This window comes from Pelecanus crispus, chromosome 1, assembly GCF_030463565.1.
Source record: "Pelecanus crispus isolate bPelCri1 chromosome 1, bPelCri1.pri, whole genome shotgun sequence".
NCBI classification, from domain to species: Eukaryota; Metazoa; Chordata; class Aves; order Pelecaniformes; family Pelecanidae; genus Pelecanus; species Pelecanus crispus.
In genome coordinates this window covers 198,945,859-198,963,605 of record NC_134643.1, presented here as the reverse complement: position 1 = coordinate 198,963,605, position 17,747 = coordinate 198,945,859, and the positions used below count along the sequence as shown (strand labels likewise).

General features: G+C 37.0%; 1 protein-coding gene across 1 annotated transcript in view; it reads right to left on the bottom strand.

The window, feature by feature from the left end:
• Window positions 1–202: 202 nt before the first annotated feature.
• The window catches only part of POSTN (periostin), a 38,686-nt gene continuing 21,141 nt past the window's right edge, over window positions 203–17,747 (bottom strand). Inside the window, exons 13-24 of the mRNA XM_075719789.1 lie at window positions 15,418–15,548; window positions 15,142–15,244; window positions 14,701–14,768; window positions 14,083–14,128; window positions 11,882–11,929; window positions 8,517–8,612; window positions 7,386–7,475; window positions 5,690–5,767; window positions 5,201–5,281; window positions 2,950–3,036; window positions 783–824; window positions 203–243 (exon numbers count right to left, since the gene is read on the bottom strand). Of these exons, the coding sequence (XP_075575904.1) occupies window positions 203–243; window positions 783–824; window positions 2,950–3,036; window positions 5,201–5,281; window positions 5,690–5,767; window positions 7,386–7,475; window positions 8,517–8,612; window positions 11,882–11,929; window positions 14,083–14,128; window positions 14,701–14,768; window positions 15,142–15,244; window positions 15,418–15,548 (911 nt within the window). The remainder of the gene's footprint in view (window positions 244–782; window positions 825–2,949; window positions 3,037–5,200; window positions 5,282–5,689; window positions 5,768–7,385; window positions 7,476–8,516; window positions 8,613–11,881; window positions 11,930–14,082; window positions 14,129–14,700; window positions 14,769–15,141; window positions 15,245–15,417; window positions 15,549–17,747) is intronic.

The window sequence follows — 17,747 nt, the reverse complement described above, 5'->3', positions numbered from 1 at the left end:
GGACTACTCCTCCTAGTGAGCACTGTGCTAGCAGTGAGTATCTGCAGCTTCACATCTTTTTCTGGATTCATGGTTCAGTTTACGTTAAGTTATCAAAACAACATCATTTTCTAATGTTGTCGTTTTTTTAAAACCAGTTTCTCATCCTCTCAAAGACCATGTTGTTAATTTGTAATTCTGTGGATTCTATCCTGGAAAGCGTTTAGAGATAAGCTAGCCTTGTCCTCCTTCTTGGTGTTCCCCCTGGGAAAAATGGAAAAAGAACCATAATTATTACCTATAATTATACATAATATAGTTACACTATATAGTGTATTTACTTGTGAAACAGACATGTGAAGAGGAAAGATGAAGCCTGATACTGAATCTTTCCTCTTGTGCTGGCAGCTAGGAAATTACAATGATCTCTCAGCTTCTTAATTGATCAAAATAATGTAGAATCAGTGTGTTACAAATCCTATGGTGGGGAATCCCACAACACCATTTTCACACTGTTAGACTCCAGAGTCATATCTCACTTTGACAGCTTTATTCTAATCTGAAAGACTGTTTGACCAAAGCACATAATCTAAGTGGGGTTTAGACAGAAATATATATAAGAAAAAAATCTAGAAACCCAGCAATTAACAATACCAAGCTTTGATAAAATTTCTTTTTTTAAAAGCAACTCTTTCCTTTTGAACTCTGTTTTCTTAAGAGTATTTTTCCCTCCTGATGTTCAATGTAACTGAGAACAATATTTGATGTATGTTAAAATGTTTGAATCTATGTTTTGTTTTTACCTTGTGTCCTCCTGGTTGGTTGTACTTTCCTTACAGGTGCTTCTAGAAAACAGAAATATTGCAGTCAGAAGTTATTTGTAAGAGTCTTTGAATTAAACTCATTAGAAATGTTGGAAACCCATTGCTGGCTTGCAAAGTTTGTTCTTTAAGGTTGTCAGTACATTAAAAATTTTGTCCCATTAGCATGTTGACTTGATCACCTGAAACATGAATGCTTATAATACAATTCACACACTCCTGTCATGTGTAGTCATCCATCAAATCTAACCAATATTTCAAAAATATTATTACATTTTAACAGTATGAATTAATCCATTATTCACACTGAACTCCTACAGATGGTTACATGATGTAGGCAGGTACCAGGAGGTTTTTTCCATGCTCTTCATTCAGCAAACACCATCTGACACTGTCAGCGACGTACAGCCCAGGACTCAGTCTCAGCTTTTGGCAAAGGATGTCCAGGTCTGCTCTATAGACATTACTTCAGGAATTATAAGTGATATGCTTGAAACCATCACAAGATGTTGGCCACATTTCCAGCTGTGTTTGGGGTTTGATGCATAACTGCATTGTGAGTCCACAGTATGATTCCACATTTATAGTCCAGTTAATTTTCTCAGAGACTTCTGTTTTAAAGTGTAGAGTAGAGCAAGGGCTACTGAATAGGTACCACCCTCATTAGCAGATACATCTGTTTTCCAAAATACTGACCCAGTGAAACTACGGACACTTTTTCCTCTTTCTCATCAAACCTTGAGACATTTTTTAAACCAGATGTCTCCTCATTGGGAGGAAAAACATTTCACAAGCATACAAGATAATACTTCTGTTACTGTCACAGAAATGTCAACTGTCATATTTTTCCTTCTTTACAACCATGAAGTACTTGTATCTTTGCTTAACTAGCTGCTGTCAGTTGTCTTTCCATCCTGAGGTACAGGGTATATGAATGCGTAGCCCTGAGATACAGGCTTCAGTTCATTACAGCTGAGGCTAAACACTGTTTATCTGCACCAATGTGATTGATGGAGAATTTCAAGCTCTGCACTGCCTTGGCAAGGACAGAACATGGTGCATGCAAAGAATGCTTTCTGTACTTTCTATATATACTTTCATATACTTTCTATATATACTTTCATATACTTTCTATATGCTGTCCATAAAATTATGCTTTCAGGCAACCTCATGGTCCAAGATCACACCTGTCTGTTATTTTCAGGCAATAGTCGACTTCCCTGCATGCCTTGTACTACTGAACGTTGAAGTTATACAAACACTATGGTATACCTTCAGTATTTAGCATAGACTTGTTGTGGTTTAGCCCCAACTTCAAAATTTAAGAAGTGGAAACATATTTATTTAACTTAATTCTCCACAAGCCATAATACTCTTTCCTATGAATTTAGTTCAAAGGCTGACAGAATAACTTATTCTGCATTATTAGAATTAGAACTGGAAAAGGACATATGTAGAAATACAAAAGAAACCCTAAACAAGCTACTTCTTAACTTGGAATGAAGATCATTAAAAAATTATTGTTAAACTTGAAGAAAAAATTCCTGGTATAAAGCCAGACGGAATTGTATTTGGTTCCTTTAAGAGATTAATTTTGGACCTTGACACCATTCAGCTTTTTCAAGCCCAAGAGCTTCCCTCATTTAACAACAGGATAAGGGTAGAGAAATTCCAAGATGCTGTGAGATATTTACTCAGCCCTACAGGTTATATTCCCTCCACCCTACCCACCCTTCACCAAGCTGAGAACCCCTCACATCAACAGATCACATTAACACCAACAAGAAATAACTCAAGTTAAAAACAACTCACGTGGTCTTCTTCTGGATGTGCTGCTTAGAGAAAAGGCAATTCTTATGGTGCGTGTTCCTTCAAATGTTTTACCTAAGCTTTGTGGTTAGACATTTCCTCTTGTCTACCATGTTTGCCAAATCTTTTAGTTACTTTTAGCCACAAGATAAGCCTCAGCATTTTTCTCTGCAATGTCAGTGAAAGAATTCTTTTCCAAACCAGTTATAAACCCCTTCTTGCTACAATACTGGCTTCAGACCTAAGTAATTTTTGTGAATAGATACTATAAAACCCCACCTGGAATGATCACTTCAGACAAAGCAGGTCTTAGTGATACTGGACTTTTAGACAAACTAACCTTCCAGATGGACTTTCTTGATTTCTCTCTCGATAATCTGTGGCTCTCCCTCAATTACTTTAGTAACCTTGGTGTACTCAGTTCCAGCTATGATAAGCATCAAAAACAAATGAGTTAAATCTGGCATAGCATTTTTCCATATGCAAGGAACCTTCAGTGGAAACAATGTCATTTTGGGGGAATAGGTGTATGCAGGCCACCATGCTATTCATACTGTAAGGTCCTGCTGATTTCCTTGGCCCTGCCACAGGTGATTCCTTATCTAGGGCTGAGAGTCAGTCATTGTAATCTTGGCTTGAATTTTTGTTTGAGCAAAGACTGCCAATTGTAATAAGCTGTGCTGGATATTGTATAAGTAGAATTACAGCCCATATGAAATCATTCTTTTATGATAGACAGTGGTAATACATCCATTTGTGACTGTACTTGGATTTAAGTACTTAGGAAATTTTCAGTAAACCAGAAGTAATTTGATGTAGACAAGAGGGACATAAAACATTATTACCATCAGCCACAAAGCAGCATGTGTATCTGCTTTTATTGGCTAAATGTATGGCAAGGTATTATCATGGCAGCCAAGGGTAGCTGACTGGATAAATCATGGAAAAGACAGAGAAAAATCAAATTAAAACAAGAGAAAAGTCTGCCTTTTTGGTCCATTCTGTAAAGCAGGATGCTTATGCAAACTAACATATAATAGCAAGGAAAAAGAGCAAGAATTCAAGAGACGATATTGTCTTTTCCAAATTTACTGCAAAGAAACTATTTATCTCTTTCCCATACACCTATAGGATCACTTTAAGATGTATCTCTACAGATTATGTCTATTTAATTGTATACCTCTGTAACAATCTAACAATTGTAATTGTTAGATTCTGGCTTCAGACCTGTCACCAGAATTTTGAACAGTTCTACAGATAAAGTTTGATCCTGCTCTTTATTGCCTGGTTGACACCAATAGAACATGGTCAGTATATGGAGGGATTTTCTTGCTATAATTTTCTTCATTGTCAACTTTCCTTTTAAATATTCATCACTGAAATAAGCATCTCCAGAGAGCAACTCTTTTCGCATAGCTGGGATACTTAAGATAGGTTAAGATGAAAAACCCTCCAGAAGTTCTTATTTCTCTTCAACGATTATAGGCAAATCCTGGCTTAGATCTGTAAAACTAAGATTTATATGTTTGAAACAATAAAGAAATAGTCAACAGTATTTGTAGCCATATCTTGGCTTTTCTCTAAGACTCACTGCATTATCAACTAGCCTGGTTTTGTTTGGTGGAAAGCTGTTCAGCTGTTCAGCCATCACTAAATTTTTTACCTAACTGAAGTTTAAGTCTCATCCACAGAATAGTGCTTTTGAATGACTACAAGATTTAGTTCAGTGAACACACAGCTGGGCTGTGAACTACTTCACTGGTATTCAAGTTTGTAACTTAGAGGATTCAGCTCATGTATGCCAAGAGAAACATCCATACATATTTTTGAGCTTCTGACTCAGGTTTACACTAACATTTACTAAAAACACAACACTTGAATTCTCTTTTTTTATTCCCCATTGCTATTATAGATAGTTTTTCTAATCTACATTAAGCAGAGAACATTCCAAATTCATAGATAAAGATTAATTTCATAAGCACAGGTTCTTTTACCAGTTTTCTACAGCTACCGGTTATATATTGCCAAAACTGTTAGAATTAAGAGAGCAAGAAGGAAAGAAAACCATTCCTTGGAATGCTATATTTGAAGAGAATTAAAGTTAATGCCTTGATATCCATCACTTGTAAGCATTGAAAGACGGATGCTAAACATGCCTTTAATTATTAACTTGAGGGCAATGAATATTCATTTCTGAAGAACTGATAAGATGAATTTGGCCTGTTACAATACTTTCCACTTCATAAGTGTTTTTCACAGATTTAAATTTGCTGAAAAAAAAAAGTTCACAGCTAGTGGAATAAATCTTCATTGCTCCCCTGAGTTTTAATTAGGTAACTTTTTAAAGACTGAAAAAACCCAAGTATTTTCTTTTCATGATCAGTGTTATAAAAAACTTGATTAATCAAACTTTGGTAGTTATTTCCACTTCACAGACATCTGGCACTTCATATATGGCATCCTATTTTTTCTCCCATTCAAATTACACTTCCACTAGGTCAGTCTTTAAAATGTTGAGATCAACATATCTGAGAGGGGTTTCAGTTATCACACCTTGTTGCAAAAAGGTTAGTTATATTACACTGATTTACCTCCCTGCAGAAGTCTTTTGATTTCTTCATCTTCAAGTAAATGACCATCACCTTCAATAAATTTGGTCACCTTGGTAACCTCTGATAGGATACAGGTTATGGCAAAAAATTGATTTACACAAAATATTTGACAGTCCTATAACAGAGTATTACTGAATTAATCCTGTCATAGCATTTTGCTGAATTACAAAATTCATCTGTCATGATATTAAATTCCATGTAATCACTGAAAACACCATATTTTATGATGAACATAACATAGTATATATTAGACCCAGGCAGCCTCAACTCTGGAGCTGACTGAAGTGTGAAGATCAGAGACTCAAACTAGAACATTAGATTTGGACTTTTCTCATGTTAAGAGGTTTAATCTCTGGGTATGATTTAGCAGTATGAGCACCTTTGCTGATCCACACAGTAATTACTTAAGTAATATAATTTCTATTTTTTTTTTTTTTTTTAGGAAGGAAAGAAAAGAAGGATACTAACCTTCTTCAAGCAATTTCTTTAACTTCTCTTCATTGTCTGAACCACCTGCAGTGATTCTGGTATATTTTATTTCAGGACCTGGAAAAAAGATGTGTAAGACAGTGACTTTAATCAGATATAACACGATTTCCTTTTAAGTTATTTTTTCCTATTTAACACTTAGGATGGTTCCATGGTTAACATGCTTTAATCTGTTTTTATGCTCATTTTATCTTTCACTGTGTCCCAAATTACACTGAAAGAGGGTTACAAATAGTATTTAAAGCTATTAAGGAAAGTACTTATACAAATTTAACACAGTCATAGTAAATACCTGCTCACATTCTTAAATTAAGACACAGTTTTAAACACTTTGTTGTATTATGTCATAGATCAGGTATTTCCTACGTGCAAAAAGAGTGTGGATCCACTGTTGTAAATAGATGTTGTTGATTTTATTAATGCTATGTATCATTTGAGAGCTTAACATTTGATATTCTTTATCAGTTTCTATTGCAGAAGGAAGAGAAGGAAATATCAGGTCTGAAACACTGGCATTTTACATTATAGTGACCATTTTATGTGGGATATTAGTGAAACTTGAACTTGAGAAATGAGAAAATGGTGGTTTATTTTCTCCCCCAGAAATTTTGGGTTGAAAAATAGTCCCAGGTTTATTCAAAAACCACCAATATTTTTCATCCAGTTATTTTCATTGTAGTAAATAGTTGTATGAGAATAACTTAAGTCTGGTTCTTTATTTCCCTCTTGCTTGAATGACTTCTTAAATTGAATTTTAAGATTTTCTAAATAAACTGAATATTAAGACTTTCTGCTGAGTCAGTATGTTCCTATAACACTGTCTTTCCCTTACAACTGCTCTGGCAGACAGAATTTTAATGGCAGCATACAAACTGCTATTTAACCAAGGGAATCAAAAAGTGTTAGCAGAGAATTTGTGACTGCTTAAATATGCCTCAATCCACTTTTCAATTTCTGTGAAGTTTCTAGGATTCTGAAAGAAATGTCTCTGTAGTAGGTCAAATATCATTGAAATTAGCCAAAGGGTTTGAAAGGTACTGTGGGAGAAGATCAGGGGACACAGATGCACATCGATTTTATCTTACATTAGCTGAATACAAATGTTTAACTTGTAGATGTCAGATCAGTCAAGGCCCCTACTTGCAAAGAAACAGAGAAGGTCTTTTTCTGAAATGATTGTCAAGGGGGCCTGGGATGACATGCAAAAGTAGGTATCTACATACTGAAGGTCTACCTTTGGTCAAATGAAACCTACCTGGAGATATACAACCCAGAAGTACACACACACAAAAAGTCTTCTTTCTAAAGCAAGCCAGACTACAAAAATGCAATAAAAGCAGGTTCATCCCGAAATGGTATCAAGAAACTTGAAAAAGCAGACTCTTTGCAAATACATTAAAAAAAAAAAAAAAAAAAAGACACTATTTCATTGTTTTGCATGCTGTTAAAGTATTGTTTCCATATCTGTATATGTGTGTGTAGCACACACAGCCAGAGTTTGAGCTATACATAGGAAGTGGGAAGCATTAGTGAAAATTCATCTCTCCAGGAAATTAAATTTAGGCATTTCTCTCCAGGAAATGCAGTTTAGGCATTAGAACAGAACTCTTCAGATGAGTTACTTTTGTATGTAATGGTGAACTTTACTAAGTATGAATAGCCCAGCATAATTTACCTTGAATAATTCTTTCTTCTGTTACTTTTTTCTCTGTCACTTCCACAGGTCGCCCATCAATGATTTTGGTGTATGTTTTAATAATTGGTTCTACAACGATTTTTAAATTGAAGACATTAATCAAGTGATGAACAGTGTTACAAGTGCTGTTTTTGAGATGCTGAAACTTACTGAAGCACACAAGGAAATAACACAGTATATTTTATGAAAAATAAAAATCATAGAATCATAGAATCATAGAATCATAGAATCATCTAGGTTGGAAAAGACCTTTAAGATCATCCAGTCCAACCATTAACCTACACTACCAAGCCCACTCTAGACTAATCAAGGGTAGACCAGACTAAACCATATCCCGAAGTGCCACATCTACCCGTTTTTTAAACGCCTCCAGGGATGGTGACTCCACCACCTCTCTGGGCAGCCTGTTCCAATGCCTGACCACCCTTTCCGTAAAGAAATTTTTCCTAATTTCCAGTCTAAACCTCCCCTGGCGCAGCTTAAGCCCATTTCCTCTTGTCCTATCGCTAGCTACTTGGGAGAAGAGACCAACACCCACCTCACTACAACCTCCTTTCAGGTAGTTGTAGAGAGCGATAAGGTCTCCCCTCAGCCTCCTCTTTTCCAGGCTAAAGTTAAAATGTTCAGAGGAGACCAAGAACTAAGTTTCCTCCAAATTTAGGATGGCCACATGCTGTTTTTCCTTTAAAAGCACCCTAGATGGGAACTTCTCAATGCCCATAGCAAAGCAGAAGGCAAAGTTTACCTGTCTGTCTGATAAAAATGCCATTCTATCACAGAATCATGTACTGCATTTTTGATTGCAGGATAACAACCAGCAAATAATACTTAACTGGACAGATGTTATGTCAGCATGCAGAGCATTTCTAACACTGTCTTGACTGTAGTTATGGGACACAGCTAGGCAAAAAATCCCAATTTTTTGAAATGCATGAGAAGTGAGAATGAAATGATGTAATAAGATTACAACACTTCCAGAAGGTCTTGTTAAAAACAGAACAGTTGTCCAACATGTCACATGAATTGCCTACATAAAGTAGAAACTGACTGGGAATAATGAATATTCCAAATTTTAACTAATACAAATTGAGTTGCTGAAAGCATACAAACCTCCGTGAATCACTTTAGTTATTGTCTCCCCTTCCCTGACTATTTTGAACTCAGGTTCCCCTTCAATTAACTTAGTGAGCTGTGTGATAGATGGGTCTGTGACATAGGAAAAAAACAACATGTTACAAATAGTCATAAAAATATTTATGGTATTCTACGGGGCTGAGATGAAGCTACCATTATCCCCACTACTCTAAACAAACCAGATGACTGTAACAGAGGATTTTTTAAATTTGAGAAGCCATTTGCAACAATGCTGTACCATCTTGCACTTCCTCCCATGCTATCTTAAATTTAGATCCTATTGCATACTTACTATTTACAATTTTTTTATTTATTTTTGTATATCTGATATTTTGAACATCTGTTGTCAAGTCTCAGGCAAAAAAACCAGATCCTCAGCAGGTGAAAGGGAGTCTTCCTCTATATACATTGGTAAGAAACGTACCCTGCAGCATTGCTGGAATCTTATAGCTATCGCTCCACTAGTGATCAGTGTGCAAACTATTGTGTGCAAGTTTAGAAGAGAACTAGAGAGACAAATGTTTGTCATGTTATTTCCTACTAACTGTATAGATATCCAAGAGAAAACTAGGTCTTTTAATCAGAATTCCCTTATGTTGTTTTGGTGGTTTTTTATGTGTTGTTTGGGTTTTTTTTAATTGTTGTTTTGTGGGGTTTTTTAATTTGTTGTTCTGTGTTGGGTTTTTTTTTTTAATTTGGCTTTTTTTCATTTTTTTTTCCAAGCTACCAAGACTTAGCCAGTGGTCACCCAGGTTAAAGGAAAAAAAAAAAAAACTTCATAGATCAACTGGAACAGCTGTAAGGATATTTGTCAGCATAAGTGGCTATCATTCTTTGAGTTGCATGCGAGATATCATCTTGATTTCAATGGCCAAAACAAACCTCTTAATCTTGTGCAATCCTTATAGACCACACTGATCCAAATGTATCTCTGTCTGACAGGCTGGAGCAGCACATATTAAATAAATTAGGAACATACCATTGACAGAGCCAATTAACAGGAATAACATGGTTCTTCTGCAAGAAGTGTTATGGCAACACCTGCTTAAGAAGTATTCTATTTCCTATTCAGAGGTAGAAACTTAACACAGTGCATCTCTCACCTTCCTTAAAAATCCTTTTTTTTTTAAATTACTGATCAGGATTTAACAATAGCTTTTGAATACATGTGCCTGGTGTTAATTGTTGAAAACAGTACAATTCAGGCTAACTAGTGTCCTTCAACAGTAACAAATTCAAGCATACATTTTGTTTGCTTTTACAGCAGAAGATGTTTGTATAAATTAGACTTTAGAGCAAATAATTCATTTATTCGTTGCAGATGAGATGGTATGATAGGATCATAATGATGCCCAGTTATTATAGAGCTCTATTCATCTACTCTGAGTTTTAAAGAGCTGAACAGCCCATTGTTTTTTCTTTTATATTCTAACAAGTCTGTCTGAAAAACATTCATAAATATTTTAAAGAAGCAATCTTACAAGATTCATTCTCTTGCTTCTGTTGTAAATTTAGAGGTGCCTTTGCATGTTGAGAATCCATTAAATAGCAATATACATTGATAGAAGTGATGAATATTAATGAAAACATGTCAAAGGAATATTTATGAAAGTTTATAAATTCTTTTATTTTGTTTAGATTTCTAAATTACTGTACCTTCCTATGTGATTGATACAGCAGATGCATGCAAAACAAAAGGTAAAGCCATAGTTTACTATACTGCCTAGTCTAGGATCAATCCTTTGAACATTTAATCCATTAAGATTTGGATTTCAATCAAATTTAACTCTTTAGATCCCTTTAACTTGCCTATGTATGGACAATGGAAGCAAAACTCAAGTAGAAAATATTGAGACAGAAAAGGGCAGATATCACCCTCTAAACTTGGGGGTGGTGGTAGTTTTTCCTTTTTTACTTAAATCTCCTTTCCATCATGATGATCTAGAACTTCCTGACATATATTGTGAAACTTAACATTCAGCTTTGCCAGCTTTTTTCTACAGACAGTTGTGGGCTTATGTGGTTTTGATGGGAGCTGCTGCTCACTACTGTTACTACTAGCAAGCTCAGAATGGCCAGAATTGGCTTTATTTGGTCTATTTCTGAATCATCAGCAGAAAGTCTGTATTGGCCAGAGATCATTCCCTGGAGTGTGTCCCAAAGCAGGAACACTCTACTGGCAATGGAAAGGAGTAACTCTTCAATACTCACTAACTTATAAAGTTATTTTTTCTCTCTCTGGTGAATAACACTTAGTTGTACTATAGAAGTACTCAGACATTTCATTTTTTCTTTAAAAGAGGGGTTTTTTTTCCAGTTAACTTTCAGCTTCCAAACATCATGTAAATCACCTAAACTGTATGCCCTGTCTCTGTATTTAACATAGAAGAACAGGTACTTTCAGAGAGTGATTCACCTTCGTCATAGGAAGATTTCTAAAATATCTTGGATGAATTACCATATGGAATCATCTGTCCATTTATATTGCTCTGTGGATCTGATTTAATGATGGAGACTAGGCAACAAAGATCAGCATACATGCTAGATGGTTTCTAATGCTAAGTGGGATGAAGCACAGACAAGCTGCTGAAAAAGCAAGCTCATGCCACTTCTGCAGAAAGGAAGTCCTCCCAGAAACAATGATTAAACAGTCTAGATAAAATTTTTGCAAGACATTTTTAACTGCCTTTCTTCTCAGTTGAGCTCAACCAGATTCCCTTTGAACATTTTTATGTCAATAGGAAACTGGAGCTCATTAGCAGTGTATCTGGTTTAGCAAAACTAATAAGTGATTTAGTTAAGTTATGAATCACAAGTGATTTTGACAGTCCCAGCCCCAATTTTTGTTCTCTTCAGTCCCACCACTAATCTTTAATTCATGCTTTTGGCTCGAGAAATTGAAAAAGAAAGTTTGGCTAACTGTCTTTTCCAGGCATCTGACAGATATTGGTATTTAGAACTGATTGAAAACTACAGAAAAATGAACCAATTTTTTTTTATTCAAAGTATAAGAAACAAATCTACTTCATTTTTAAAAATAACTGTTTTAATTAAAAAAAAGGAAATGTTTTTATTGAAAGTATAGTAATATTTGGGGTACTTAAAACACATGGTTTGAAAAAAGATTATTTAAAAAACATTTTAAAAATGCTTTTTGTACAAAATATTTCAGCCAGTTCTAATTGCAATATTTGTATCTTTGCTTTTCCAGCAAAGTGCTGAACATCCTGGAGTTGTTATGTACAAAATGCATTCCTTCTGTTAAAGAAATATATACAATATATATTCTGTGTATGTATATGAACATATACAGTAATATATATACTAAGGGCCTCATTTACCTTCCTTTCTGATGATGGGCTGGACGTTGCTTTCAATTATGTTAATTTCTGAAAGTATAGAAAATGGAATATAAAGCACATTCCATTCTTACAGTTTCTTTATGATAATGATCAGTTAGATTTGGTCTGGTCATAAAGATGTGGATAAAATCACAGATATTAACAGATCTAGAGTATGGATCTCTGTTCTAGTTACTAAATGGTGGTATCTACAAGTCACCTGCAGACGGAGTCTGCTGGCATGCTATTCGCCTTTGTTTGTGCCTTATGAAACTCATGTTAATGGGTACATAAGAATAATGGCTCATATAATTCCCCACATAAGGATTTGCATAATCCCCTGATGTATCTTAAATTTGAAACTTGCTCTTTTCTCTAGGGAGCTGACCTGGTAAACAGAGGAAACCCTCTGACATTCAGAACTATTCTTACACTTGATAGAACGTCATGGAGAGCACAACTGTGATCCCCTTGGGAGATCAAGTTGTCCCTCTACACCTAAGACAGACTCAAGTATTCATTGAACATCTCTGATAGATCATTATTTGATGCATATCCATTCACTGGTAGAGAAGCCTTCACTGGTAGAGGTCCCAGCTTTCCCGTTCCCGCATTCAACTAAATCAACAGTTACCCCTTTCTTAGTGTCTGATATTGACCTCCCTTCCTTCAGTTTACAGGCATTGCTTCTCATGCTACTCTCACTGGTTGTGGGAGATAGAATCATAAGATCAGAATATCTTGAGTGGGAAGGGACCCATAAGGATCATCAAGTCCAACTCTCTGCTCCTCGCAGGACTACCTAAAACTAAACCATATGACTAAGAGCATTGTACAGATACTCCCTGAACACCAACAGGCTTGGTGCCATGACCACTTCCTTGGGGAGCCTGTTCCAGTAGTCGATCATCCTCTCAGAGAAGAACCTTTTCCTAATGTCCAATCTGAATTTCCTGTGATACAGCTTCATTTGATTTCCTTGTGTCCTATCACTGGTCACCAGAGAGAGGAGATCAGTACCTCCCCCTCCACTGTTCCCCTTGAGGAAGTTGTAGACTGTGATGAGGTCACCCCTCAGCCTTCTCTTCTCCAGGCTGAACAAACCAAGTGACCTAAGGCACTCCTCATAAGTCTTGCCCTTAAGACATTTCACTATCTTGGTCACACTCCTCTGAACACATTCTAATAGTTTGATGCCCTTCTTATATTTAGGCACCCAAAACTGAACACAGTACTTGAGGTGGGGCCACACCAGTGCATTGTAGGGTGGGACAATTACCTCCCTCGACTGGCTAGCTATGTTGTTCTTGATGCACACCAGGACATGGTTGACCCTTTTGGCTGTCAGGGCACACTGTTGACTCATACTCAACTTGCCGTCAAAATAGATTATTCCTTCTTTTGTTCCAAGAGTCTTTTAACTTCAATGTGTCCATCTCAATTTTCAAAAGCCTAATGTGATTGTCTCTTTTTCTACCGAGAAATGTGGGTAGGATCCTATAGAAATTTAATCATCTGCCTAAATTCATATTCCCTCACAAGCCAAAGCTTCAGCAAGATCTATGTCTTCTAACTGTTTGCTTCAACAGGTTCTACGTTATAAGGAGAAACTAAATGAAAACTCTGAGAAAGGCTGCAAGGGGGCAAAAAAGGTTCCTTTTTTACACTTACTCCCTAAAAAGAAAATGGTCAGAACTGCCTCCTATACAAGCCTCATATTTGCATGTATGGGGAAACAGGTGGAACAGGTACACTCTGTCCCTCTGGAAGAATTTATGAAAAAAAAACCCGTCTCAGTGCAGAGTTTGGTCAATGCTACATCTTGGAGAGTACAGTACAATGCTACATCTTGGAGAGAGAGGCAGTACAACTCTGCTATGCACCAAGCACTGAACCTTGGCTAAAAATTGAAAAACAATCTTTTCCATATGTAACTTGCCTAACCCAAAGAGTTTGAACAGCTTACTTCAGGGTTAGTTTCCTGTCACACATCTGGAAAAGGAAAAAAATACATACAGTAGCACAACAGCCGGAAACATTTTACTTTGAGTCTTTCTCTTCCTGTGCTTTATTGGCACATCTTACTTTCCCAGAAATTGCTTTCTTTTTGATTGAAAAAAAGATGTACAATTCAAGATTGGAATTGGCAACGTGTAAAAAGCAATCTGAAACCCATCTGGAAGTATTTAAAATGAACTTACTGTAAAACGTCAGTGGAATCTCTTTGAAGGTACTGTCACGAACAAACTATAAATACAGAAAAGTAATTTTAAAATTTAAAAGAGCACTTGCCTTCTAGTTTCCTAATGAGTGTGGGTAGGATTCACTTCTGCTTTGATCTAAAAGTTAGGCTATGCCATTTGCCTAGTCCTCTCATTCATTGTTGAGGGAGAATGTAATCTCAGGAGGATAGCTGAGATAAGGACAACTATTTTTCTCCACAGGCTATTGAGACTGATGGGTTTAATGACATACCAATTTAGCCACTCAATATTTCTTTCAAAGAGGGATTGCCTCCAGGATTTAGAATTGATTTATTTTTCTGGAGTGATAAAGCGTACCTGAACCAAAGAGCAGATTTGGGCCCGTTCACACTGGAGTTATCCAAGTGCAAATATTCTACAATTTGGTGTTGAAAAACATAAATGTTAACTATTGAGTGCAGTGTATCATTCATAACTATATTTGGTTAACTGGGAGCTATTGAATGTGTTGTTTGCTGAAGAAACAGAGGGACCAGAGAATCACTTATGAATTATAATGTACATAGTTTCACAGATCCTGTCAAAAATATGAAGGGATCATTATTTAAAGAGTACCTTAATTTGAATGTACTTAATCAACTTCTTCAGGATTGTGAGTAACTGATCGTTTCCAACAGGCAGATCTGACAAAAGAAATAGGCATGTAAGAAGAAACATACATCCTTGTTAATATTACTTTAATTTACAGTGATCAGGAGATCTGATCACTCTCACTCACACAAGCATGTACTTGTACATATATATTCTTCCATATTAGTGGAAACGATAGCCTATAGCATCTTTTCTTCCATGTACTTGACTTTCACAGAATTTTAAAGAGTTGCCATGGTTTCAAGCAAGGTTCTTCCACAAATGAGTAGTGAGGTATATTTTCTGTTTCTTATTCCACATAGGAATTGTCTCTTTAAAGGAATTAACTTTTTAAAGTTATTGCACCTAAATGACATGTAAACAGATTCAGAAGAGTGTGTATAAATTCCATGAAATAATACTCACCTGCTGGATATAGGAGTTTATCAATAACATGAATGACACCATTGGTTGCCATGAGATCAGATTCTCTTGATTTCAGTTCATTAACCAGCAGAGTATCATTCACCTGGCAAAGGATGAAAAGAGACCACAAGTTATTATCAGGGACACTAAAAAACAACCCCAAACCATAGTACAATGTTCAGAGAAATGCATCCCATTCTGTAATGTGGATAGACATGGAATGCCAAATCCCTGCTACAAGGCTGTATCAGGGAGACTTCTTTTTCAGCACTTAACTGTTTTCAAGTAGAGTTTCCCTCCTTGGATGGTTTTAAGAATGTTTGTCACACCAGGCTCAAAGCCACTTCCAATGAAAACTCCTTGTGTCAAGTGGTAAAGAAGAATATTCCTGAGAGCATTTTTGTCTCCTATTTAAAAAGAAAACAAAAGTAGGAGTAAAAATTAAATGGTAATGGATAGTTCTTTCTGGAAATTCTAAGGATTCACACAGGCTTGAGCCAGAATTAAGCATAGGATGAATGAAACTACTATGAACACATAAAATTTGAATCTGTTAAAATGATGATAAAGGGAAAAAAAAAATGACAAAGAGGCACTCAAAAGATAATCATAAAGATGTTATGAGAACTCAGACAAGTGGCCAGCATGTTCCTATTTTTCTGTATTATTTTCTCTTATTTGCTTGCACATCAGAATTTTTTGCCTTTTTCTTAAATATGCTCCACAAATCATTCACAAACACAATAATTTCAGGATCACTAAGCAGCTGGCAATATCAAATTTCACAAGCTACTAAACTCCAGCCTTAGCATTGTTGCAATTAAAGGGAACCATAGCTAACAATTAATATAATTATTCCCTTGTGGCAAGACCCCCTGAGATGACTGGGGATAATTCACAGTTCTTTATATACACACATCTTTTCCCATCTGCTGCAGGAGAAAGTTGCTATTTACTTCGGGCAGAAAAGTAAGAGTCATTTGGAGTGCTGGTTTTGTCTGTATTTACAAAGAACAGATGCATCTTGGAGAAGATGGGAAAGGGGAAAAAAAACCTATTCTAGGGATGATTTCCATATTTCCAAGTTTGACATTCCTACTTGGGAAGAAAAGGAAAAAAGCCAACATGTTCAAGACTCTTAAAAAGGAAATGGATCCTGGAGTTGTATTGGGTTTACGTGACAAGGTTTCGGTAGCAGGGGGGCTACAGGGGTGGCTTCAGTGAGAAGCTGCTAGAAGCTTCTCCTATGTCCGATAGAGCCAATGCCAGACAGCTCCAAGATGGACCCGCTGCTGGCCAAGACCAAGCCAATCAGTGACGGTGGTAGCACCTCTGTGATAACATATTTAAGAAGCGGGGGGGGGGGGGGGGGGGGGTAGGGGGGCGGGTCCTGGCAGGACCTGTGGACCCGTGGAGAGAGAGGAGCCCAGGCTGGAGCAGGTTTGCTGGCAGGACTTGTGACCCTGTGGGGGACCCACGCTGGAGCAGTCTGGTCCTGAAAGACTGCACCCCATGGAAGGGACCCATGCTAGAGCAGTTCATGAAGAACTGTAGCGCATGGGAAAGACCCACATTGGAGAAGTTTGTGGAGGACTGTCTCCCATGGGAGGGACCCACACTGGAGCAGGGGAAAATTGTGAAGAGGAAGGAGCAGCAGAGACAATGTGTGATACAACCCGCATTCCCCATTCCCCTGTGCCACTTGGGGGGAGTAGGCAGAGAAAATCATGAGTGAAGTTGAGCCCAGGAAGAGTGTGAGGAGTCCTCCCCTTGAGGAGGAAGGAGCGGCACAGACAATGTGTGATGAACTGACCGCAACCCCCATTCCCCATCCCTCTGCACTGATGCAGAGGAGGAGATAGAGAAAATCAGGAGTGAAGTTGAGGCCGGCAAGAAGGGAGGGATGGGGGGAAGCTGTTTTAAGATTTGGTTTTATTTCTCATTACCCTACTTAGTTTCGATTGGTAATAAGTTAAACTGATTTTCCCCAGGTCAAGTCTGTTTTGCCCATGATGGTAACTGATGAGTGATCTCCCTGTCCTTATCTCGACCCATGAGCTTTTTCTTTATATTTTCTCTCCCCTGTCCAGCTGAGGAGGGGGAGTGATAGAGTGGCTTTGGTGGGCACTTGGCATCCAGCCAGGGTCAACCCAGCACAGGAGCCCAAGTTAGTGTCCTGGCAGGGCTCTCTGGTGTTCAGGGTCCATGGAGGTTCAGAGAGGCATAGGATGGGCTGTAGGAATACCCACCACCTCCCCATGAGACAGGGTACCAAGCAGAGCAGTTTTAAAACACATCTGTTTGCCATTACATGGAATATTGACCATTCAGTTATTCATGTTAGCACTACGTGCTGATTGATATTGATTGTTATTAAGAGTTTCAGCCTTGATGAAACTGCAGTGGAAATACTGTCTGGTTATCATTTTTTCCTGGTGTCTCCTTCAGTGAACGTTTTCCTTCTTCTGCTTTTTGCTTTGATCACTGATATTACTGTAATTCACTTTACTGCTGAAATGCAATGAAATGCTCTTTCTCTTCCTAATACTAAATAAAGTATTTCTTTATATTCCATTAAAAAAATTGTTTATTATTAAGGTTTAATT